General features: G+C 38.8%; 1 protein-coding gene across 1 annotated transcript in view; it reads right to left on the bottom strand.

The window, feature by feature from the left end:
* PIGN (phosphatidylinositol glycan anchor biosynthesis class N) overlaps nucleotides 1-21,689 on the bottom strand; it is a 105,478-nt gene that overhangs the window by 15,970 nt on the left and 67,819 nt on the right. Inside the window, exons 18-26 of the mRNA XM_048310906.1 lie at nucleotides 21,388-21,479; nucleotides 19,607-19,718; nucleotides 15,391-15,499; nucleotides 11,764-11,866; nucleotides 9,326-9,428; nucleotides 7,097-7,183; nucleotides 4,330-4,385; nucleotides 3,777-3,852; nucleotides 2,414-2,487 (exon numbers count right to left, since the gene is read on the bottom strand). Coding sequence (XP_048166863.1) covers nucleotides 2,414-2,487; nucleotides 3,777-3,852; nucleotides 4,330-4,385; nucleotides 7,097-7,183; nucleotides 9,326-9,428; nucleotides 11,764-11,866; nucleotides 15,391-15,499; nucleotides 19,607-19,718; nucleotides 21,388-21,479 — 812 coding nt within the window. The remainder of the gene's footprint in view (nucleotides 1-2,413; nucleotides 2,488-3,776; nucleotides 3,853-4,329; nucleotides 4,386-7,096; nucleotides 7,184-9,325; nucleotides 9,429-11,763; nucleotides 11,867-15,390; nucleotides 15,500-19,606; nucleotides 19,719-21,387; nucleotides 21,480-21,689) is intronic.

Genomic DNA, 21,689 nt, shown 5'->3' with positions numbered 1-21,689 from the left:
TTCAAAATCTCTGGATGCCCATAACCTGCTCTGGGAACACCTTGCATTTTGGGGGCATGCTCCCAAACCTGTGAGCCTAAATATCAGGTAGCAGGTTACTTCTGGAAATTAGGCCGTGGCTAGTAAAATGAACCAGAAGGAAGGAGGCAGAGCTATTTTTTCTCCCCCATTAACCTAATCTTCTTTTCCTCAAACTATGTAAATCCTAAATTACATGAAAGCAATCACTATAACTGGTTAAAACTGGTTTCTAAGTTAATGACACTGAAGTAATGTTGCAAACAGCTGACCCATTAACAAAAAAGTCTTTAACTAGAATACAGCTAATTTATCAGTACTACCATCATAAAACTACAAATGGTTTTTTTTGGAAAATGTCCTGCTGCAGCATTGCATGAGCATGTACTGGGGGGATACCCATACCAATGCCTCCAAATGAGGAACTTTCTGATATTGCCTACATCAGTCATGCTTCATTGGTAAACCAGGATGCAACAAACCAACTGTATCTCAGACTCATGGAAAGGCTTCCCTCCACTAACCTATGGCTCAAGTAGGATGTTGCAATCTTATAGTACTTAGAAGGCACTCAGCTAGACGGCTGTTTTTTCACAGGCAAGCTCCAAGAACATATTGGGACAGAATATTCCCCGGGGTGGGTGGGGGGGGAAGTCTTTAATCTATAAACAGGGAGTTTAGGAGCAATTTGTCCAAATCATAAAAATCCACTTTTTGCCCTTCTGAACTGCAGGAAGCCTTTCACAATAGAAGGACAAGACTAATTTCAGGGCATGTTATACACTGCAAAGACAAGATTGTTCCCAGGGATGGCTTAATTTATCTGCAGGGGCTGCAAAAGCAGTATGAAGTGCAGCACAGACTTCAGGATGTGCTGACAATCAGAGCACAACCTCTCCAGGGATCCTGGGTGCTTCCCTGCGGTTTCTGCCTTGCTCCCGGGTGGATGCTGTGGCAGTATCACTGCATTTGTTACCTGAGCACAGCAAAATGAAGTTGGCACAAACACCAGACAGAGTTACAGCCACAGCCTCATGAAGTGGCACAGAAATACTTGTGTCCCTTGGCTTATGAAGGCAGTATCTTTTCCCCTCTCACACACTCAGATGGACACTCCATAAAAGTTTGCAATATCACCAGCGCTGCCAAGGCAAGCATTCACAAATTGGGAAATGCTGACCTTTATGATACTTGAGCCCTAGAAATGGAAATCACTAGCTGGTCATCTGAGCAACCCCAGGTCCTCAATGCAGCCCTGCTCTTGTACAAGCCTTAGTGATGAGGATGAGCACCCTTCCTTGGGGATCCAAGGATGGCACAGGCACAGTGCGCACACAGCTAAGGCAGAGCAGGTAAAAGGGGTGGTGAGCATCGTGCTGCTGCTCCAACAGGGAGTCAGATTTTGGGCTACCCCATCTCTCTGTGGTACCAGGTGGTGGTGTACAAGGAGACAACAGGCAGGAACAGGCAGGATGAAAGCAAACAGAAAAGCATCACAACAAGCGAGGGCAGCTTCCTCACGCTCAGCTGAGCAACGTGCAGGAGAAAGTCTCTGCAGTCCTCCTGCCACACACAGCAGGACTTTTGGTCAACCCCACATAAGATCCCACAGTGATAAAACCACATAACCATGTGACAGGGACCTCCTGCACCTCAGCACCATCCATAATATCACACGATGAGCAGAGGATTCAGTCATGCGCTCTGGGTCTGCTGAATGGGGTGAGCAGGGCTAACAAAGGAAATTAAAGTCTTGAGACAGGGAAAACATGAGGATATTTCAAGTCAAGGATACAGCACTCTGTGAGGCTGAGCACCCATACTTTCATTTCTGAAAAGTCTTTAGAGATGGGGAAATGACTGGCAGCCATCTGCTCCTACTGCAAAAAATATGTAATACTGAACACATCTGGGAAGCACTGAACTGCAACGCAAGGACATCCAGTACCCCTTTTTTTTTTTTTTTTAATGCTATTTGTGGTGAGGTCAGTGCTACAAAGATATAAACTGGTTACATTACAAATAGGCTATTTTAAAAATATTATGCTATAGGCAGAGACACAGTATTAAGTAAAAATCAGACTTTAAATTATGCTCATTTTTTAACATTATGGAGAAAAAAGTGCTCCTTCTGTGTATTGCCAACAAAGAATATTAAATATCTGATTGTTTCAGACAAGGCCAACACTTCAATTTATACTCATTTATCACTAAGGAAAAACTCCTGAGCTTGCAGAAATCACTGAACAAAACCCCAAGCCCTAATAACAAATAAAAGCAACAATGACATCTAATAGAGTTTTTTTTTAAATTTACACAGAGATTTGAAAATTCTGAATTCTTGCAAAATAGATTTGAAACCCATACTAATGCAGAAATATAGCACTTAACATACCTCTTAGAAGACAGCTGTGTTGTGACTTGAACAGCTTCGAAAGCACATGATACCAGAACAAACGGGATTGCTACCTGTTTAAAACACAAGCTATATTTTGGCTTACAGTCATATTTACAAAAGAATCTGGGCAGGTTGTGGAAACATTTTCCTGTTTTGGAAATTATCACAGAATGGGTGTGTTACAAAATAAAATATTGGCTAGACAGGGTAGAAAATAATTTTGCAGGAAACAATTTCAGTAAATGAATAAAAACCCCCTTCCATGGTCATAGCTGAGCTGCAGTGAAATAAGCCATGAGGTAATATGGAAAACTATAATTAAAACATATCCTCACTTTATTTATCCATTTTAGCACTAGCAATAAATACTTAAACGAAGCTAGAAGACAGAACTATTCAGATCCAGCATCTAACATGAGAGGCTGCAGAGTTTCAAGTGTAATAGGACAATCACATCACAACCACAAAAAAGAACGAATACAGAAGGGATTCAGTAAGGCAAGGATCACACTGCCCCTCCAGGGCCAAGTCAAGCAAATGTAAATGGTTCAGTAAATTAAGAACACAACAAACAAGTTAGAAAACATGAATGTTGCCTTTTGTTCTTTGCAAAGTTGATTTGCAATCCTTAAGCTGGCAATGCATAAAACCTGACTTCTCGCATCCAGAAAGTTTGCACCATTGATCTGTGTCCTGCAGGACAACACAAAGTGTACCTGTAACTTAAGTCTGCTTTCTCTGGGACAGACACAGCAGAAAAGCAGAGGTAGGAAATACTGCTTATTTTAGTAATAACCCATAAATTTGGTGTCCCCCCTTCATACCTCTGGCAGATCCCCTACTCAAATACTAGCAAAGAGCTACCACACCCTGCCTGCAAACCAGAAGTGCAACCCAATCTTTGACAGACTATTAAAAAAATATAAAAAATAATAGCCATTGTAAAATGACAACCTAATCAGTAGAACATTCAAAGCCTCTATTTGACGTAATGTAGATAGAGCTAATTATATATATATATATCCTCAACATTTCCATAGCTATTATACACTGCAGGAAAAGCTTATAATTTTTAAAATTATTTAAGTATTTTCAACATTTGAAATTTCCATTTTAATACAATAAACTGACCTAATGCTGTTAAATTACACTTCCAAGAACTTTAGCTTCTCTTTTGGGAAACAGAATGATCTCTCTAGAAACACTACAAAGGCTGAAAGATTCACACATGGTTAAGAAGCCTAATGAAGCTCAAATACATAAATATGTTTTTGTGAATTGCAAAGTGACAACTATGTATGTGATATGTTATTTATTCCACAGTTCTTTGAGAAAATTTCACCAAGATAAGATTACTAACCTTCAGTAAAAGCAAGCCTCCCATCATGAAGGGACTGAACACAGTCAAGAAACAATAGACAGAAGCAGGATCAAAACTAGAGAAACATGAAAAAGACATTACATATCTTTGAAATGGTGTTTTCCATTAAAAAAACAGAGCATTTAATTACCCTGTAACACACTGGGTTGTATATACATTTTTAAACAAGGCTTCCAACTTTATCTTCTCTTGATGAAATATTAAATGAGCAGGGACTGCCAACCTCACTTTTCTTTCTCTTCAATTTTTTCTCTGATTGTGTTTTTCAAGGTGCCATTCTGTTGGTGGGCAACCAAGCTCTCTCTGTTCATCCTGTCAATAACTTCTAATGGAATTGAGACAACCTCACAACCAACAAGCCCAAGCTCTTAGGGAAGTTGTTACAGAGAGCAGAAACAAAATAAATTATCATTCCACTGATTACTGCTTTGATTCTGATGCCCTGATTTTGCTAACTAAATTTACGCTTTGTATGTCAACCACAGGAAGAATTTTTTGTATTCTGTGTCTCAAATAAATGAGTAAAATTTACCTGTTAATAGAAGCTATGTTTCCAGTGCCAAAAAAGGCTGTCACTATGAAAAAAACCTAGATGTATTTAAGGAAAATACACTACAGAAATGGCTGCAATAAAATAAAACCAGCATTTCTCATCCTTCATTCCAGTTTACTTTCAAAATCTATCATGAAACCACAAGAAGCTGACTCACTGTTACAGGTTTACAATGCATTAAGAAATCCAAAGTATTTTCTAGCCCTACCCTAGATTTCACACACAACTATATCAATTTTAAAAGACACAGACTGCCTGAGTAAGGTTTTAGAGCCTTTCTTGAGACCCCTGTAAGAAAGCTGCAGCTGGCTTTTTGGGTCCCTGCCTAGCAAGATAGGAACATCCGTGGACCACAAACCCAGCTATGCATTCAAACACAAGCTTTTGCAGAAAGTAATGACCTACGCACGTGCTCTACACACCAAAAGAGATGACTTTATTGAGGAACTGACCATGGAAGAGGTAGTTGGCTCTTAAAAAAGGCTAAAGGTTCCTATGCCATCCTTCCTATAGATTTTTTTGTCCAAAGATTATGCTGAGTCTACCCTTGGCAATATGGGACTCCCACTTTTGTCCTTACTTGAGGGAGAATGACTCCGGCAGTATCTGTACAGCTGGAAATTTTTTGATAAACCTTACTTTTTTCATCTAGATACAACACTTGCTGCTGCATGAGCCCATGAAAGGTATTTTTCTTGCTCCTGAGCTCGTTGGAGCCCATTATAGCTCACGTGGCTACAGCTGAAGAATGGTTTTTAACTGGTTTTTAGCATAAGGCAGAGGGTTAGTCAGTGAGGATGGGCTGCTGTTGCCAGTGCTCCCTCTGGTCCTTTTGCTCCTGTTATGGCTCCTGCACTGGATCATCTAAATCTCTCCATAAACAATTTGTTACCAACTGTTCAGTAAAATCGTTGGGATTCTGCATGCAATATTTTGGAAGGATTAGGTCAGCATAACTGAAGAAATCATGCTTCCCAAGAGTATCACAAAATTTCAAGTTTAGTAACACAGCAGTCTAACAGCCTAGCGTGGTTCTGCTGGCTGAGATTTATAAGAAGAACAGGTCTGCAATAAAACAAACAAGAAAATACCAGTAACACATAGGTCTAATCAAAATGCTAAGCATGAGCAATTTGAATCTTTCCCTCAAAGACCTGCTGGTTTCTCAGCAGATGCCAGCTACTGGGCCTGGTGGAGGAGCCTTGGGACAAGATTAAGACACACAGTTCACAGGGTCATAATTGCAGTATGACTGCTCTAGCAGAAAAGGTGTTTCCTCTACTACCACTATTTCTAAACATTAAACAGCATCTAAATTAAAAAAAGCCACAACATATTTTGAGCAGGTAAAGGAGACTGCAAATTAGTTATTTTTTCAGGAGCTGAGCAAAACACATTCAAGTATTTTAGATTAAAGTGGTGCTCACTTGTGGGGCAGTGTGAGGAGCAGAAAAGGCCTTTACTCTGTGCAAGCACTGTACTACCAACACTGTTGTGATCACAAATGCAAAACAGCCTCACAGTAGCTACTGTCAAGAAAATGAACTCCAGCCAAAACCAACACAGCTACATTCCAGTGTTAAAGAAGTGCTACACTAGAGTTTTAAAAAATACGGTTGGATTGCTTGATGGTTTTTGGCTAATATTTAGCATCTGACAGACAGCAGTAGCTTTACTGAAGTTAGCAGATTTTTTGTTAAAATAGCAAATGAAATTGATGCATTATTGCAAGGTGTCTCAGCTCTTTTAGGTATACTAAAGCAAACAGAAACATCAAACCTCTAGCAAATCATTTTGCCTTCTTTCTTAGCACTAATCTGCCTTCTTAAATTGGTATCTGTTACACTGTGTCTGCTGCAGGTTGCCAGTGTCCAACAACACGGTTTCAAATTCCAAAAGCATGGACTCTGTGACTGTGACCCACCCTTTCAGATCTGGTTATCTGACGAACCGTAAAGCCCATCTCTGTAGGAATCAGTACTGAGACAACTTCCTCCCCAGCTACAATAACTCACCTGCACTAAACTCCCCTGTGTTCTAGACTGACCCACTTTCTCTTCGATTTGCCCACCCATCATCCTTGCTGCCAAATAGCTCTCACTTAATTGCAGTCTCACAATGAAAGAGAAAAATGACAATGTTATCAACGTACATTGTTTAAAAAAAAAAATAACAGCTGCATTATCAGTTACAGGAATGCAAACTAACTGCTATGTTAGTGAACAAACAGCTGTTCCCTCCTAAGCCCATATAATTTCTACCAGTAGAAATCACTTATGATATAAATAATTCTCAGCCATATTCTGGGAACATGTTTCACTAAGAGCCTGCAGGAACTTTCCTTCTTGTTTCATCTGCTTGCTACCTAACGTTTGCTTCCTAACACACTGCCATACTCTAAAAATGAGAATAATATCACCTACTTCAACTGATTTGTGAAGGTGAGCAAGTTCCCTCCTGCCAAAATGTAATGAAACAAAACCAAACTGAAAACAGAACTCCTTAGAAGAAAATTTACCTCAACTGCAATGGTCCTAAGTGGGCAAGGAGCCAGATTCTAAAACAGTGCATTTTTAACTGAGAAAAAAGCGTAATGTACAAGACCATTGCCTTTTGAGCAATATGAGTCAAATCACCTTTATCAGCTTCTGTTCCCAGTGAGTACCAGGCTACAAATTTTGATTGCAGATCCTTTTGAAACAAACCCTTTTTTCCCCCTGGAATGCAGCAAGCAGCAAAAGGATACAAAGAAGAAGGACCTCCGGACGTCATCCAGGTGGAGCTGTCGAAACTGAGTTATATCCACAGCACAGGTGAAGTTGAAAACAGCAAGCTGGAAAGACAGCAGAAGAAATCAATACTAAATATCAACTAATGGACTTTGATAGAGCCACCATATTTTTACTGAAATGAATGAGAAAGAAACCTGCTTCCCTATCATCTGTTATTAGAGTACTGTAATAAGGACTGCAAACCTTTCCCATGTTTTCATTATATTTTAATGAATTAATGAATCTGCCAGAAAGACTGTACAAGTGAGATGATCAAATGAACAGTGGAGCTTCCGCTGTTATCTACACTAAAAATGAACTTCTAAGCCTTAGATTTATAATCATCTTTTTTCATCAGAAATATTCCTCCTACACACATACACTTCCACTGCTCACATAAGCATATGGATAAAGATCCTCAAAAATAAAAGACTGCAATTATCCTCATTTGACTTATTTTGTGAGTGAAAATAGTAAAATACTCTCCATCTCCTTTACTCAGTTCTCAGCACAATATCACTTGACATGAAGAGAAATTATCTTCATGGAATTTAAGAGGTCAATGAACTCCTTTACACTGGGGAAAAGAAAAAAATCAAGTAATAGACATTCAACACTGATAACATTTTAATTTAAAATAATCTCTCATCATCAGAGAATTGAGCTGGTTTCTCTAATACAAGATTTACTTTGCAGCATATATTAACAGGCATTCTAGGGATCATATTTTCTAATGTAAAAACAGGAAGCAGGGGTAAGTATTATTGTTCCTTTCACTTGAGAATGTTGACATACAGGGAGTGACAACTTCAAACAGAATTATAGCCTACCTATGTTCTTTTCATTTGCATTTGATTAATAAAGTGTTCATGGTTTAATACTACTTTAATAGAATTTTATTTTACAATAAAGAGAACACCAGACTAACATCAGACAGGCAAGCATCTCAGATGGCTTGTAACAAGATGCCAAAGGTAGTGTGGGTTCTAGAGTGGAAGAGAAAATACATCCCACAGATACTAAACACCTTCAGTCGCAATCGTGCCATCACACTAAGTGTAATTTTGATATTCAGATTCCATTTCTATTGCTTAAGATGCTACAAAACACACACAAATTATCATAAGTAAAGGTAGCACAAACAGAAAGTGATTCCTGGTTTTACTTCTGTTTTTTAGCCTTGAATTGGTAGAGCCTCTCTCAAGTTTTGAAACTGTCTTCCTTGTAGGAGCACCACAAAACCACAGTATGTGTCAGGTTCAATCTGATGACTGCCTTGGCTCAGGTTTCAACCTCCAGGACATTTCCCTAATTATGAGCTGCAAAAGGAAGGAAAAATGTGTACCAACACTTCTCTTCAAGTGACTCTGGCCACTCCCACATATCTGTACCCAGGAGGGCTCGTCTGGGAGAAGCCAGGGAGAGCTGTGGTGCACACCCACCTGGCTCCAAGGACCCAAACCACTGTAACTGGCACTTCGGATCTGGCCAAAACAGCGCCACAGCTCCAGTTTGTTCAACCCTAGACCTAATCTAAGAGCTAAGTTGCAGCGTGAGCAGCATGGCCTTTGCAAATTGTTGACAATATACTAAATTTTAAGGTGGAAGAAATTGTACTGATTACAAAATTCCCTCTTCTCCTCCAGGCAAATCTGAGAAGGTGCTATTTCCAAGTTAGTTTCCAGTTCCTTGTCAGTATAAACAGAAATAAGTCTCCATCTTTGAACAAAGACAGGACAAACTCAAATGAAGATTTCTAATATTTCCTATGGGTCTTTTCAGAAATCAAGTAATTTTTTTTCAGCCTCTCACTTGTGAGTCTGTGATCAGACCAAAAAAAGTACAGTGACATTGTACTTACTCCGAAGAGTTACTGCACCTTATGCTGAATTATCACTACATTTGACAGAGAGAGCTCTGTAGCCTACAGACCATACCACTGTGTCTTACTAAGTCAAACTGTCTTCCTGCATTCCTAGAAATGGCTCTGATGTGCAATATCTTCAATAACATGAGTTACAAGTCTTTCTTACAAGGTCATATTCCTAGTTCATGAAACAGCTAATACTGGCTTCCCAAACTGAAAAGAAATGCAAAGTGTTCCTCTCTGAAAACCACTCAGAATATTTACTGCACCCTCAAAAAAAAAAAAAAAAAACCAACAAACTGTTAATTAACCTGATATATCTATCAAGAGCTGATACCTTTGGTTTGAGTGAAAGACCATAATGCTGCAGTGCTTCTTGTTCCATATTTATCCATGCAAACATCAAACCAAACAGTGCCAGTGGAAAGAGAGCTTCATATCTGAAAAGTAATGTAATAATCATAGTAAGTGCAGTCACTGACAACTAATTAACATCAAATGCTGACATGTTTCTTCTTTCTTCACACAAAGGATATACCAAGACCTAGTGGCATTCTCCCCCTTCTCTCCCCATTTCTGAGTACCCACAGTTGGCTGAATTTTAAAGCCATACAGTAGTCAAATGGCAAAAGTAGGAGAAGCAGAGATTGATTCAGCTTTGTCATGTTTTGCATTTTTTTGTTTAATGGCTGCCACAATGTTGCATGAGTACCTTCCTTAATTTTAACAAAACTGGAATAAAGTTGAAAGAAACAGGAAAAAAAGAAACATATTTGACATTCATTTTCTGCAAAATGAGAAATTTTTTAATGAGAATGACTTGGAACTGAGGGGTTACAGTCCAACTTAAACAGCAACTAGAGATTGTCTCTGTAGGACCTGATCACACAAACTCATTATGGTGACCTCAGTTTGGCTCTCAGGAAAGAGACATCTGTATAATAAAAAGAGCATTACATTTTACTTCAGTGAAATGTTCTTTTCTTCACTGTATTCCAATCCTTCACAATAGCAGCATCAAGTCACACTCTAACCATGGCCACTAAGCTGTTCTAGTTACACTCTCAACCTCTGAGGAGTACTTCTGGCTCCTACAGCACTCAAATTCCAAAGTATGAGTGTACTTATGTGAGAGATTAAGACCCCAAGATAACATAAGGGTATAAATTGAAACTGCATAATACTCAGTTTCTCCAGTTGCACTTCATGGTACCTCCTGTGTTTTTTTCTTTCAGGATAAAATTATAATACTGTCACTGACTATAATACTGGTCCTGACAAGATTGTAAATGTTTTTCTTTTTACTTTTTCCTTCTTAGACACACACCTGTTTGTTTAAAAAATAAGGAAATCATTGCAGTTAATCTTGGTATTGTTTCCATTGGGCTACAAAGCAGTTTCAAATTGGAACAAAAAATTTTGAGTAGACATTTCCACTTTAATTATCTGAATGACAGGCAGCTAAACATGAAGACAAAACAATTGTGTTGTCACTAATAGAAACACTACAACCCTTACAATGGTCTACACTTGCCTACAGATTAAATGCCTTCAGCTGAGCTGTTGACAAGTGGTTGTATGCAATGCTCTTCAGCTGGCTTCGGTACTTCCACTTAACTACTCCTAGAGAGGTGCTGCAATTACCCAGGCTATGTGCTGGGTTATCAGGACATGGTATAAGAGTGCACTGAGGAGAGAAACACTGGACACTGTTGGCACCAGTGCCTTGGGTTTTGTTTTCTTTTTTAAGAATTGTTCCAAATTTTTTGGGTCTATTTGGACATTGTAGGAAGACAGCAGAGAGCTGTCAGCATTTACATGGTCTGGTGCAGGGCCAAAATACAAAGAGGGAGATTGCCAGCCTCAGAGAGAACAACATTCGTGCTTTATCCAGTAGCCAGCACAGGCTAAGAAGGTTGAATGTAAGAACAGGTGTGCAGTCAGGAGCAACATTAGGATCAAAGTCTTAATGGGGAAGTGGGAGAAAGAGGATGCAGAAGATTAGAAAAAAAAAGGAGATGCTTCAACTAAAATGAGAGTATCCACAGGAGACAGCTATTGTAAAATGTCTGCTGCAAGATGTTTTATTCCACTTAATTTTCCAGTGTAATTAAATTCAGAGAATAAGTGGGAGGGGAGGCAGAAAGAACAGTTCTTATACTCCCCATTAATTATGCTCTTAAGAGCTACCAAGTCTGAAAAAAAAAGAAAGGGTTGGCTGACACAGTGTTTTCTTCATTTAAAACATCAGAGAAATTGACTTTTATCCAAAAAGAAGAAAGGCCTGGTCTTTAGGGGGAACAACATCCCTTTAAAAAAAAAAATTACTTCCACAAAAATCTCTCAGAATAAAATTTTCCCTCATTTTAGGACTACCTGTTTCCTGGCATACATCATTTAAGCCATAACTAGACACCAGTGCTGAGCAGCTGGGAGAGAAGCTATTTCCTTTTGTTTGCAAAAAAGCACACGTCAAAACAACAAATGGCATAAATTAAACCAAACTTTCTTATTTTGGTGCAAGGTTGTTTGAACACACACCTTTCCAGCCACTGCCTTGACTAGCTGAAAGGAATGTCAACAAACTAATGTTTATAATGCAAGGAGGAACATGAAAGTTCCCCTGAAATTTTATTTAGTAAACTAAACAAGGAGATAAATGCTGGAAGCACGTGTTACACCTTTAATAGAAATGTGCATGAGATGAAGCAGTTTCACAAATAGCCCTGGATTTTCATAAGTAAAACCAACCCAAACAGAGTAAGAATGAAGTACCCTGTGCTGAAGAGTAGGTAGGTGGACATCAGGGAGAGCAATATGCTGAACAGTCTCTGAAAGAGAAACGTGGGGCTCAGTAGCAGCAACACTGGGGAAGAAACTGCAATAATAAGAAGAGATCCATCAGTCACATCATGCAAAACATTTCATACTCAGTAACAAGATAACTTTCCTCAAATCTTGACATTTTATGTACAGAAATTCAATACAGATCATACATGACCCAAGTTACTTTTGCTAAAGAAAATCCAGTGTTTGGAATGTTTCACATTCATCAAAAGTAATTTCAGTTCTGTATCATTTTAATTCCCTGTCTTTCTACATCACAGCCTTTATAATTTCTCATGAACTGATGTTAGTAAGTCTTCAAGATGATGCAGAAGCACTACCCTAAACCCCAGTCAAACCTGACTGTTTAATACTACTCTGAGAACTACTTACCATGGCCCTGAGGACCCCTGGCAGCTCAAAGACTGCAGTGACAAAGCCACTGCTCCACTGTACTAGAACCACAGAAAGGCTTGGGTTGGAAGGGACCTTAAAGATAACCTAGTTCCAACCCCCTTACCATGGTCAGGGATACCTTCCACTGGGACCAGGTTGCTCAGAGCCCCATCCAACCTGACCTTCTAACCTTTGTAATTCAATTAGGGCTACTGCAAAAGTGAGTAAGAGGAAGAAAAATAGGAAAGATGGCCAAGGCTTAAAGATGGGAAAGGGAGAAGGAAAAGCATTGCTCTGATTTAATCTTTAAACCTGATTTTTTAAATTCGTATGAAAATTGCATGTTTATAAAAAAGTATGCTGACAAATAACATTCATGTGATCCTTTGTTGCAGTATAGTAACTTCACATTACTGAATCATTCAAAGGCTGCATCAACAGTAAGTCAAAATTAATCATCACTCTAAGGAACACAAAACTATAAGACATGGGAAGTACTCGCTTGTGATTACCATCATTGTATACATTAGTATTTATAGTAAACACATCAGTGAAAGAGGTGAGGAGGTTTCTATGTCCTAAGTCAGTGTGTTTTATTTCCTGGCTTTCAGCCTTGGCCACTGCTACAATTACAGAGTAAGTGACTTCAAGGGGCTCCAAGAAGGCCCAATTCAAGGAGGAACTCCAGGGACCTCACTGCAAGTCAGAACAGCTGGAAATAAATTCAGCATGGCAACTGGCCTCTGTGAATTACACTCAACATATCAGATGTGTATCACTCTGAGTACAATCATAGATGAAAACAGATGAGTGGCTGGTAGATGATAATTAATCTTTCTCTTCCATCTCTGGTGTGATACATCAGATATTAATCCTAAAAAGATCTGCACATTTCTGGCTGACCTAAACAAACCTCTGTATATGACCCCAGCACACAGTTGTGACACCAAATTCCTCAAAATTTGGCAGGTTGCTACAATAAATTTCCACAGGTGAAAATTTTAAGACATAATATACATTCATTTAGAAATATCTGCTAATATTAAGATGGTTCTGAAGGACATGAGAAGCAGTTGAATTAATGTTACACCTCCTGGTTTTGCCTTTATGTTTTTAGTTAAGTACACTGAATGAACCATACAGTCTAACAGCTAAAGCTGGTTGGACACAGGCCTGCAGGAACCCAGCCATCACTAATTCATTTGCCTGGTTCCCCAAACAGCTGCCTTTCTCAAAAAAAAAAAAAAAATTTAGGTCAAAGTTAAAATTTAAACAGTTAGGCTTCATATTAATCAGAATAAATAGCTAGGAAGGGTGCAAAAATTCCCTAGAAAATTTCAGAAGTATTATTAGCATCCTGACACAATAATAAATCAGTATTATTATGAACAAATACTGATAACTGTGTGTTTCTGGGTCTATAAATACACAGAGACATGCAAATTGAGAGTTCAATAACAGTGCCATTCTTCTACAACTAAGGGAAAAGCTAAAGAGGAGTTGGGCCACCTGTAATCCCATCAACCTGGAAAAACTACAATGAGTTTGGTGCCTTAATTCTTATGGTGTGTCCCATCTGGTACACACTGGCAACAAGGCAGGTGCTAGTTGTGGTTATGGTAATGACAAGGCATTTCTCTCCAAGAGGAGTACTGAGGACATGTTGGATGCCTTGGTGTTTTACCTGCTTCCTTCTGTGTTTAATTATGGAGAGCAATTTCAGCAAGTACACAAAGCTCCTACCTTGTATATCATATTCACTTAGAATGATTACTTCCAGTCTGAAAGACTTTGCTAAAATATTCAATACTACTGTGGCAGCAAGTAGACATTTTGAGTACCTACAGTTTACTTCACTGTTAGCTTTATTTTTATCATCACCCACAACAAAGAGAATTTCTAATATACTTTTTCCTCATAACTCTAAACCTCTCTGACTGCCTGAATCATCTCTTAGATGAAAAATGTTTCTCTTTCATCCTTACACAGGAGAGAAATATAACCTTTACACTCAATTCCTGCTCCAGTAAGCCAAGCAGGACTTCATCGATTTCATTGACTTTACAACTGCAAGAAATTCATCCACACAGAGATCCCCATTTAGCTTAGCAGGCTACAAAGAGTTAGTGGAGCATGATGGAAAGGCAAATGCTCCAAAGAAAGCTACATTACTAAGAAAGCATTGCTCACACACACACTGATCACAATCACTGAACTTCATCTTGAATCCATTTGCTCAAACAGAAGCAGGATTGCTAAAACTGACAAGATCTGCTTAAGTTAAAACAATGTCACCAGTACAGGAATGTACAAGACAACCAGCAAGTAGGTAAAATGCACCACAGTTCTTTTATTAAGTTATGCTTAAATTCCTGATCTTGGCCTGTAGCAAAAAGCTGCTATCAAACTTTGCATGGGATATGTTTAGCTCTAAAACAAACGCCACATTTCAAATCACTCAGGGATAAACAATGCTTAACATTTTCTTATGGAGACCTATAGAAATTATTTTCTACATAAAAATATGAAAGGCATTCCTTCACTGCATTCCAGAACTCCAGTAACAATTCCATTTGCTCTGTTTAATCACACAATGATTTTTTGAGTGGTGAAAAATTCAGACTTGTAAATTGCTTTTTTTCTTTAATATTTAGATTCTAACAGATATCAAAAATATACTATCATCATTATTTCACAGGTATTTTGCAAGGCAGCTCTCAAAATCACTCCTACACCCCAAGGTTCTCTGCCATCAGATGCAGCTTCAAGTTTACACTGAATTACAGCAACAACCTTTGGTCATTTCCCTATGCTCAACCGGACTGCTTGTAGAACATCTCAGATCACCCATATCTGACTCCAAGTGAAACAAAAAGGGAATTTATGCCATTATACCCCTAAAAGGGGTCTTCAAAATATTCAGAACACCCAAAATAAAAGACAAAGCTGGTTGTAAATCAAAGGTATTTGCATTTTATCACAAACTTAAAAAGGAATAATATTTTAGAAGACTAACACATTTCTCAAAAAAACTCACTTAGGAAAGCAGACATACAGAAGAACTATCAGCAGTCAGATAAAGGAAAGTAAGATGCTAATGAAAAAGTGACATCATCCCCCACCCAACCTCAGACTCCACAAACTGCAAGCATAAAAGTTTGAGAGGGAAGATTTTCTTACCTAGAGTCATCCAGCTAATAATTTGATTCATTACAGGCAATCCCTGTTTGTTCTTAAGACTGTTATGGGTACTGCTCACAACATATGTTGAAAGTGCAACACTGAACATCTAGAAAGAAGAAATCAGACAATGAAACAAAATTCATGTATGGATCTCTGCCATCCCATACTAAAGATGTAAATATGCTTTGGAGTTGCATTAACACCTCATCTGAATCACCATAAGAACAGGAAGTCAAATATATAGCGTCAAAAATTTATAATTTTTTATAATTTACAATTACCAGCTTTTTAAAGCTTCTGTCTAAATTACTTTTTATTAGTATTCTTATTATTTACTTGTGCTATTTTAAAGTAGCATACACAAGTGACCTGGATCACTGATTTGACATGATATGCTCTTTGTCAAGAGTAACTACTTAAACGCACACGCAAACCACAGAAAACACGCCCCCAGCCCTTCAAGGTGCACTCGTCCTCAAACAGCAGCCACAAAGAACAAGCAGAGCCTTTGGCTTTGCTGCAGAATTGGGTAAGGGCAAAGGGGAAGGCTCCTGTAAGAAGAAGCAGAAGAAATTGGAGGTGGATTTTAAGAGATGGAAGGAAGTTGTTGGGTTTTTTCCTCCCAATTAAACTGACTGAACCACCTCAAGCAGAGCCCTCTGCCTTGCAGAAGCAGAGAAGCTGGAGAGGTATTTTTTTCTTTGACTAATTCAAGAGACACCATTCAGTCATCAAGTACATGCAAAAAACCTTATGAAAATTACCCCATGAGTCAGTAATTTTTGAAAGGTGACAATTATCCAAGAAAACACTTGAGCCAAGTTTTCAATTACTGCTATTTATTCACAACTCTGCAGTTCCACTAAAAGGCAAATCAAGCATGCACAGTACTTTGCAAACGTGCTTTAAAACTGCATTACAAGATGTAATTGCTGTTGTGGCTTTTTTAGTGCACAGCAGCTACACTGTTCACATCTATCACTTTTTACCATATGAATAGCTGCTATTTCCCTGCTAGACGCAGTGCTACCTAGTGGGATCAGCCCAGAGGATACATTTAGCATCAGCATTCTTTTTTGGCAAGTTTCACAGGTGCTCAGTATCTGCTGCTTCTATTTAATTTCAGGCCATAAGAACATGTACCTCGTATTTCTTTGTGACATCAACAACCGAGGTCAAAACATTAGGCATCCAAAAGCTCAGGGAATTGGACCCTTTAGACCTCTGGTGTTTACTTTGGACACTTTTGCTGTATTCAGGTCAGATCTCTCCCCTTTGATATATCTTATCAAGTTCTTTTTAGTGTCATGAGTTCTGCTAATCCCTCTGATATCCCTTAGGCACTGGTGAAGTCCCTTTGCACTGACTTTGTGCCACCCTCCATAATATATCCTTTACCTTGGAAGACTTGTCCTGGCAACATTAGTAAGCACAACATACTGCTGCTAGATCTATGCCAGTGTCCAGGGAAGGGCTCAGCACGTGCTTTTGTTAGAATCTGTGTTTGCCATTTAACTAAGTTCAGACAGCTCTTGGCTTCCACCAACATCTCCAGGACAGAGCAGAAGAAACTTGGAGGTGCACACAGAGGTCTCCAGCTAAGAACCTGTCTCCCTTCATCCTTCACAACCTTCTCTGATGCTCAGAAATAACTCTTGAACATCTTAAAGAGCAGGTCTCAGACAAACATACCTGCAAGTCACAGCTAGAAAGAAGAAACCAAGGGTGACACCTGCAGTCCTGACACTGCCAGCAGCTCTGTCTGGGAGCCCTAAGCATCAACCATCATAACAACCCATAGGGAGAATGGCAGGAGAAACAGCGTCCTCAGCTGGGCACAAGGCTGGTTGAAAACACCCTTCCTGTCCCCTGGTTCCATCACTATGACATGGATTCCTACTGTTTACTTCTCCTATTTTAGAAGACATGTAGATGTTGCACTTAGGAACATGGTTCAGTGGTGGTCTTGGTGTTAGGTTAATGGCTGGACTTGATCTCACAGGTCTTTTCCAAGCAAAATTGTTCTATAATTCTAATTTAGAGGAGGAGACTAATAAACTGACCACCTTGGACCCACAGGAAGTCCAAACCTCCTGAGAATAATAACTTGGTGCAACATTATCAACCAATGAAAACAGCATGATTTCAGTACTGTGGCAAAAACTGGACATCACCTATGAAACTGATGGCAAAGAGAAACTGGTGCTCTCTCCAGCAAAAATGAAGTTATACAGTAAACACTGCAGCAGTCTAGCTGATGGATTATGAATGACTCCTGTTTTCATCATTACTGAAGCCTTAATGACCTCTCAGAGATCATAGAGTTAAAGAACTGTTTAGGTTGGCTCAGGTTTAACTCATCAGCAACCCCAAACATTAAGTAACAGTGTTATCAGAGGAAAGCATAACCTTTGATGACTGCCTCCAAACACCACCTATGGGGCACCTGAAAAACCTACTTTTAAGAAATCCCTTGGCAGATGCAGAGAAGGAACCTGATTGAGTGTGCTTACCTATTTGAATTTCAGTGGCCTGATCACCGTTTGCCACTAAAAAATAGGTATTTTCCCCTGACTAGGGGATTCATCTCACCTTTAAAACTGTCTGGGAGCTGTAAATCAAAACTCAGGATTTCAAAATGCTCCCAATGAGCATTTTTGAAGACTACCGCTTCCTGTTCCCACTGAGAAGTCCAACTCAAAGGAAAATATAAAAGTAGAATTAGGGAATTCCATTGCCTAGAAATACTAGTATTCTGACAAGCATTTTCCTTTTGTATTCCTGTATGTTTCAAAGCCGCTAAATGTAACCTAACCTCAAAACAAGATATTTATTTAGAAACACATATAATGCCTCTGTAATGTCCTTTTCTTCCTCTACATCTGAATAATATCACTTCCCAATCCTTCCCTTACCCAGAATGTGAATGGTGGATCCCATATTTTCCATTCCCAATTAAGGTACCAAAACAAAAATCTAATAAGAGACTAGTAATTAGATGTCACTATTGTAAAATATCTTCTGATTAAGAGGCAATTTCAGGAACTTTATGATCTTCTTAAAAGTTGGGAGGAAAATGAAGATGTTACTTCCCGAATAAGCAGGCAGAACATCTTCATCTAATTAAGTATCACTCTGTGAGTGGATTTCCTGATTCTCTAAGTTTGCTCAAGAATACTCTAGCATTACTTTTTTACTATGGACCTATTTTTTCATCATCATGAGATGCTGCAGCAGTTGTGTGGTGAGTTGGGTTGGCCAGCCACCTACTGAGCTGGTCCCTCACTCCCCCATCCAGTGTAAGCTTTTTTCAGGCATTCCAGCAAGAAATCAATTGCTGAGTGTATGCTGGAAATTTATGTTCTAAATGCTTAGGAAAGGAACTGACATCTCTTTTCCACATGTAGGCTGAAAAAAGTAAGAGACATAACCACCTAATTTTACATGTGTTCATGCTCAGGTAAAGCCATTTTAAGCATCCATTACTCTTTCCCTTCCTCCTTTCAACCAATTTGAGCTCCATACCTAAATCACAGGTAGAATGAGTGCATTGCTTTGCTCAGCAAGAAACTCCAGCACACACTAAATCATAACCAATAAAGCTGGTCCTGAAATAAAACTAGTATCTTGTAATAAGTTGAGGGGAAAAAAAATAACAAAAGACAGCAGACATGCAAGGTATTATTAGAATTTTAAAGCTCTCTAGAACTTAATTAGCTCCCAGAATGAAAAACACCTACCTATTTCATGAAGCTATAATTCACCTGAAAAAAGACTTAACCCACAGAAAACCAGCTCAATATCAGTCTCACATTGTTTTTCTACAGCCAGAAACTGGAACTAGTTCAGCCTCCTGAACCAGCAAGCCTGTCCTTAGTGTGCACGTGCAACTACTGAAAAGGTCTTTGGAAGCCCTGTACACCGACCAAAAGCAGGACAAACTCTCAAACTCCCCACACAGAGCATCAAAATCTATATGCACATCTATTTATCAATCAATATAATTATGCACAGGATGGGCTTTTGGGAACACAGCATGACTATGTTTAAATACGTGCACATGGTCCTCTTGAAACAGCCAAGGAGAAAACTCTTAGGAACAGCCATTTTCTTCTTGAAAATTGTGGCCTTGGTTGAAAAGTGTTCTTAGAAAGTAAATATTTGCACATAAAAACCCTCTAACATACAGAATTACTGAAAAGTAACAACTGACCTGATAAAAATATACTTTCAGATCTTCATTATCTCTGTACTTATTTTCACTTTTACAAAGAGATGCCAATGAGAAGAAAGATATCAAGAGGGTCAGCAAACCAGCTGCTATTCTGCAAAAACAAACAAAAGAACAATAAAATCCCAGAAAATATCATCAAAAATGTCTTTTGCTGCTGTATGCTGTCTTGTTGCACTTGATATCCCACACCAGATTCAACCCCAGAAGCACTTTGGCTTTCCTAATCTATCATGAATATTCAGTGTCTCCAGGTTCCTCCTGGATCATCTAATCCTGCTTTCACCCCTGTGTTTCCTTTTTATGACTGAGCTGAGTCAGGAGCTCCCTGCTCCTACCATACAAGTTTTATTAATGTACTGAAAAGCCCTGACTTGACAGATAGTGCCACTGCTCAAAAACAGAAGCACCTATTTCTCACTGGGATTCTGATTTTTCCTTCTTGTATCTTCTCCTCCAGCACCAATTTATCTTCAACATCCTGAGGTGCCACATATACATATATTTTTAATTGCTGCTTCAAGTCTTTCCAGCTTCAAAACTCCCTTGAAAAGTTTCAGATAAACACAGTGTTTCAAAGGTAAAATGTTTCATCAGAAGAATAAACAGAAAGATGTACAGCCTGGGCAAGGTGAATATAAAGAAGTGTCAGAGAGGAAGATCTGATGGTAATTTAATTCCATTTTGATTTCTGAGCTGTGCACATACGTTCTAAAGAATAGAAAAACCTCAGTTGGGACCAGCAGAAACACATACAGGTGTACATACAGCTGAGAGGCAGTAATATAATCCAAGCAAATCTGTGCTGAATATTTCTAATGTGCCCAAGGATCAAGACTAAGAAGGGTTTTCAACAGACAGATTTAAAACACAGTAGAAAATATTGAGGCAGAATGCCAATAATCTTGGAAATATCTGGGCTCTCAATTCTACCTGCAATCACATATTACTGCTTAAATCCCGTATTTCACTGAGGATCAAGCACCCTGGCTCTGCTGAGGCACGGTACCATCACAGTCTAGGGTAAATTCACTCTTTCTGCAGTAACTACAATGAGACCACAAGCCCAACCCTTCAGGCCAGCCACCTGGATTGCATCCAGATGTGAGAGAACGCTCCTATGACCAAAGAGTGGCTCACAAGAGGAGAGGGACAGATAACAAAGATGTACTAGAAAAACAATGCAAATCAACAACTGTAGAAAATCAGACAAGCAATACCAGAAAGGAAGACTCAGGACAGAGATGCAGAAGTGGACAAAGAAGAGACACAGGAGACACTGAGGAAGAAGAGAGTTCTGCCTATCCTGTTTGTTTTATTTCCTTGAATATCTCATTAGTACAGAGTGCTATTCAAAGACAGATTATTCAAAATTGCATGGATAAATTCTGAAAGATGCTGTCAAAAGTATATTGCTTTTGACTGAATTCTTATTCATGGATCATAGTGCTGTTTACCATATTTGCACCCCACTGAAGCTTCCCCTTTAATGATCACCTCTATTTTCCTGTAAAATTTTCCCTTGACAAGAAATTACAGAATAACACAAAGACCAAATGGATATGGCAAAAGAATTAGAAGTCTATTTTCATTCTCATTAGTGAATAACTGAGGTCTATATAATCATGTTATTTAAATTCTGAATTTCAATTCCTGTCTCAGCCAGATTTCAATAATACAATTCCTCACACATACCAAAAGGCAGCCTAAATTTTGAATCAAAGAGGGAATAAAAAATTTAAAGAACAAGATGAGATTCTTACACCAGAGGAATGTTTGGTTCTCTTCCTACAACAGGCATTAACGGAAATACTGCCAGGAGCACACACAGGAGAGTCCAGATCAATGCTTTTGTCTAAAAGAAGAAGGAGGTCATGTGGACAGACAATTGTCTAATCATAAAGAAATACTTCAGGGAACTACTAATAGCTACTAGCATCTCCCATGAGCAAAGACCCTGCATGACCCAGGAGTAAAATTAGCTAAAAAAAAAGAAAGAGCACAGGGTCATTGGTATTACAGCACTTCAATTTAACACAGAAAAGAATTTCATTTACATAGCTGT

Source organism: Corvus hawaiiensis, chromosome 1 (assembly GCF_020740725.1).
Source record: "Corvus hawaiiensis isolate bCorHaw1 chromosome 1, bCorHaw1.pri.cur, whole genome shotgun sequence".
Lineage (NCBI taxonomy): Eukaryota > Metazoa > Chordata > Aves > Passeriformes > Corvidae > Corvus > Corvus hawaiiensis.
Note: the sequence above shows the minus strand (reverse complement) of the source record. Positions and strands in the feature narration are given on the sequence as shown.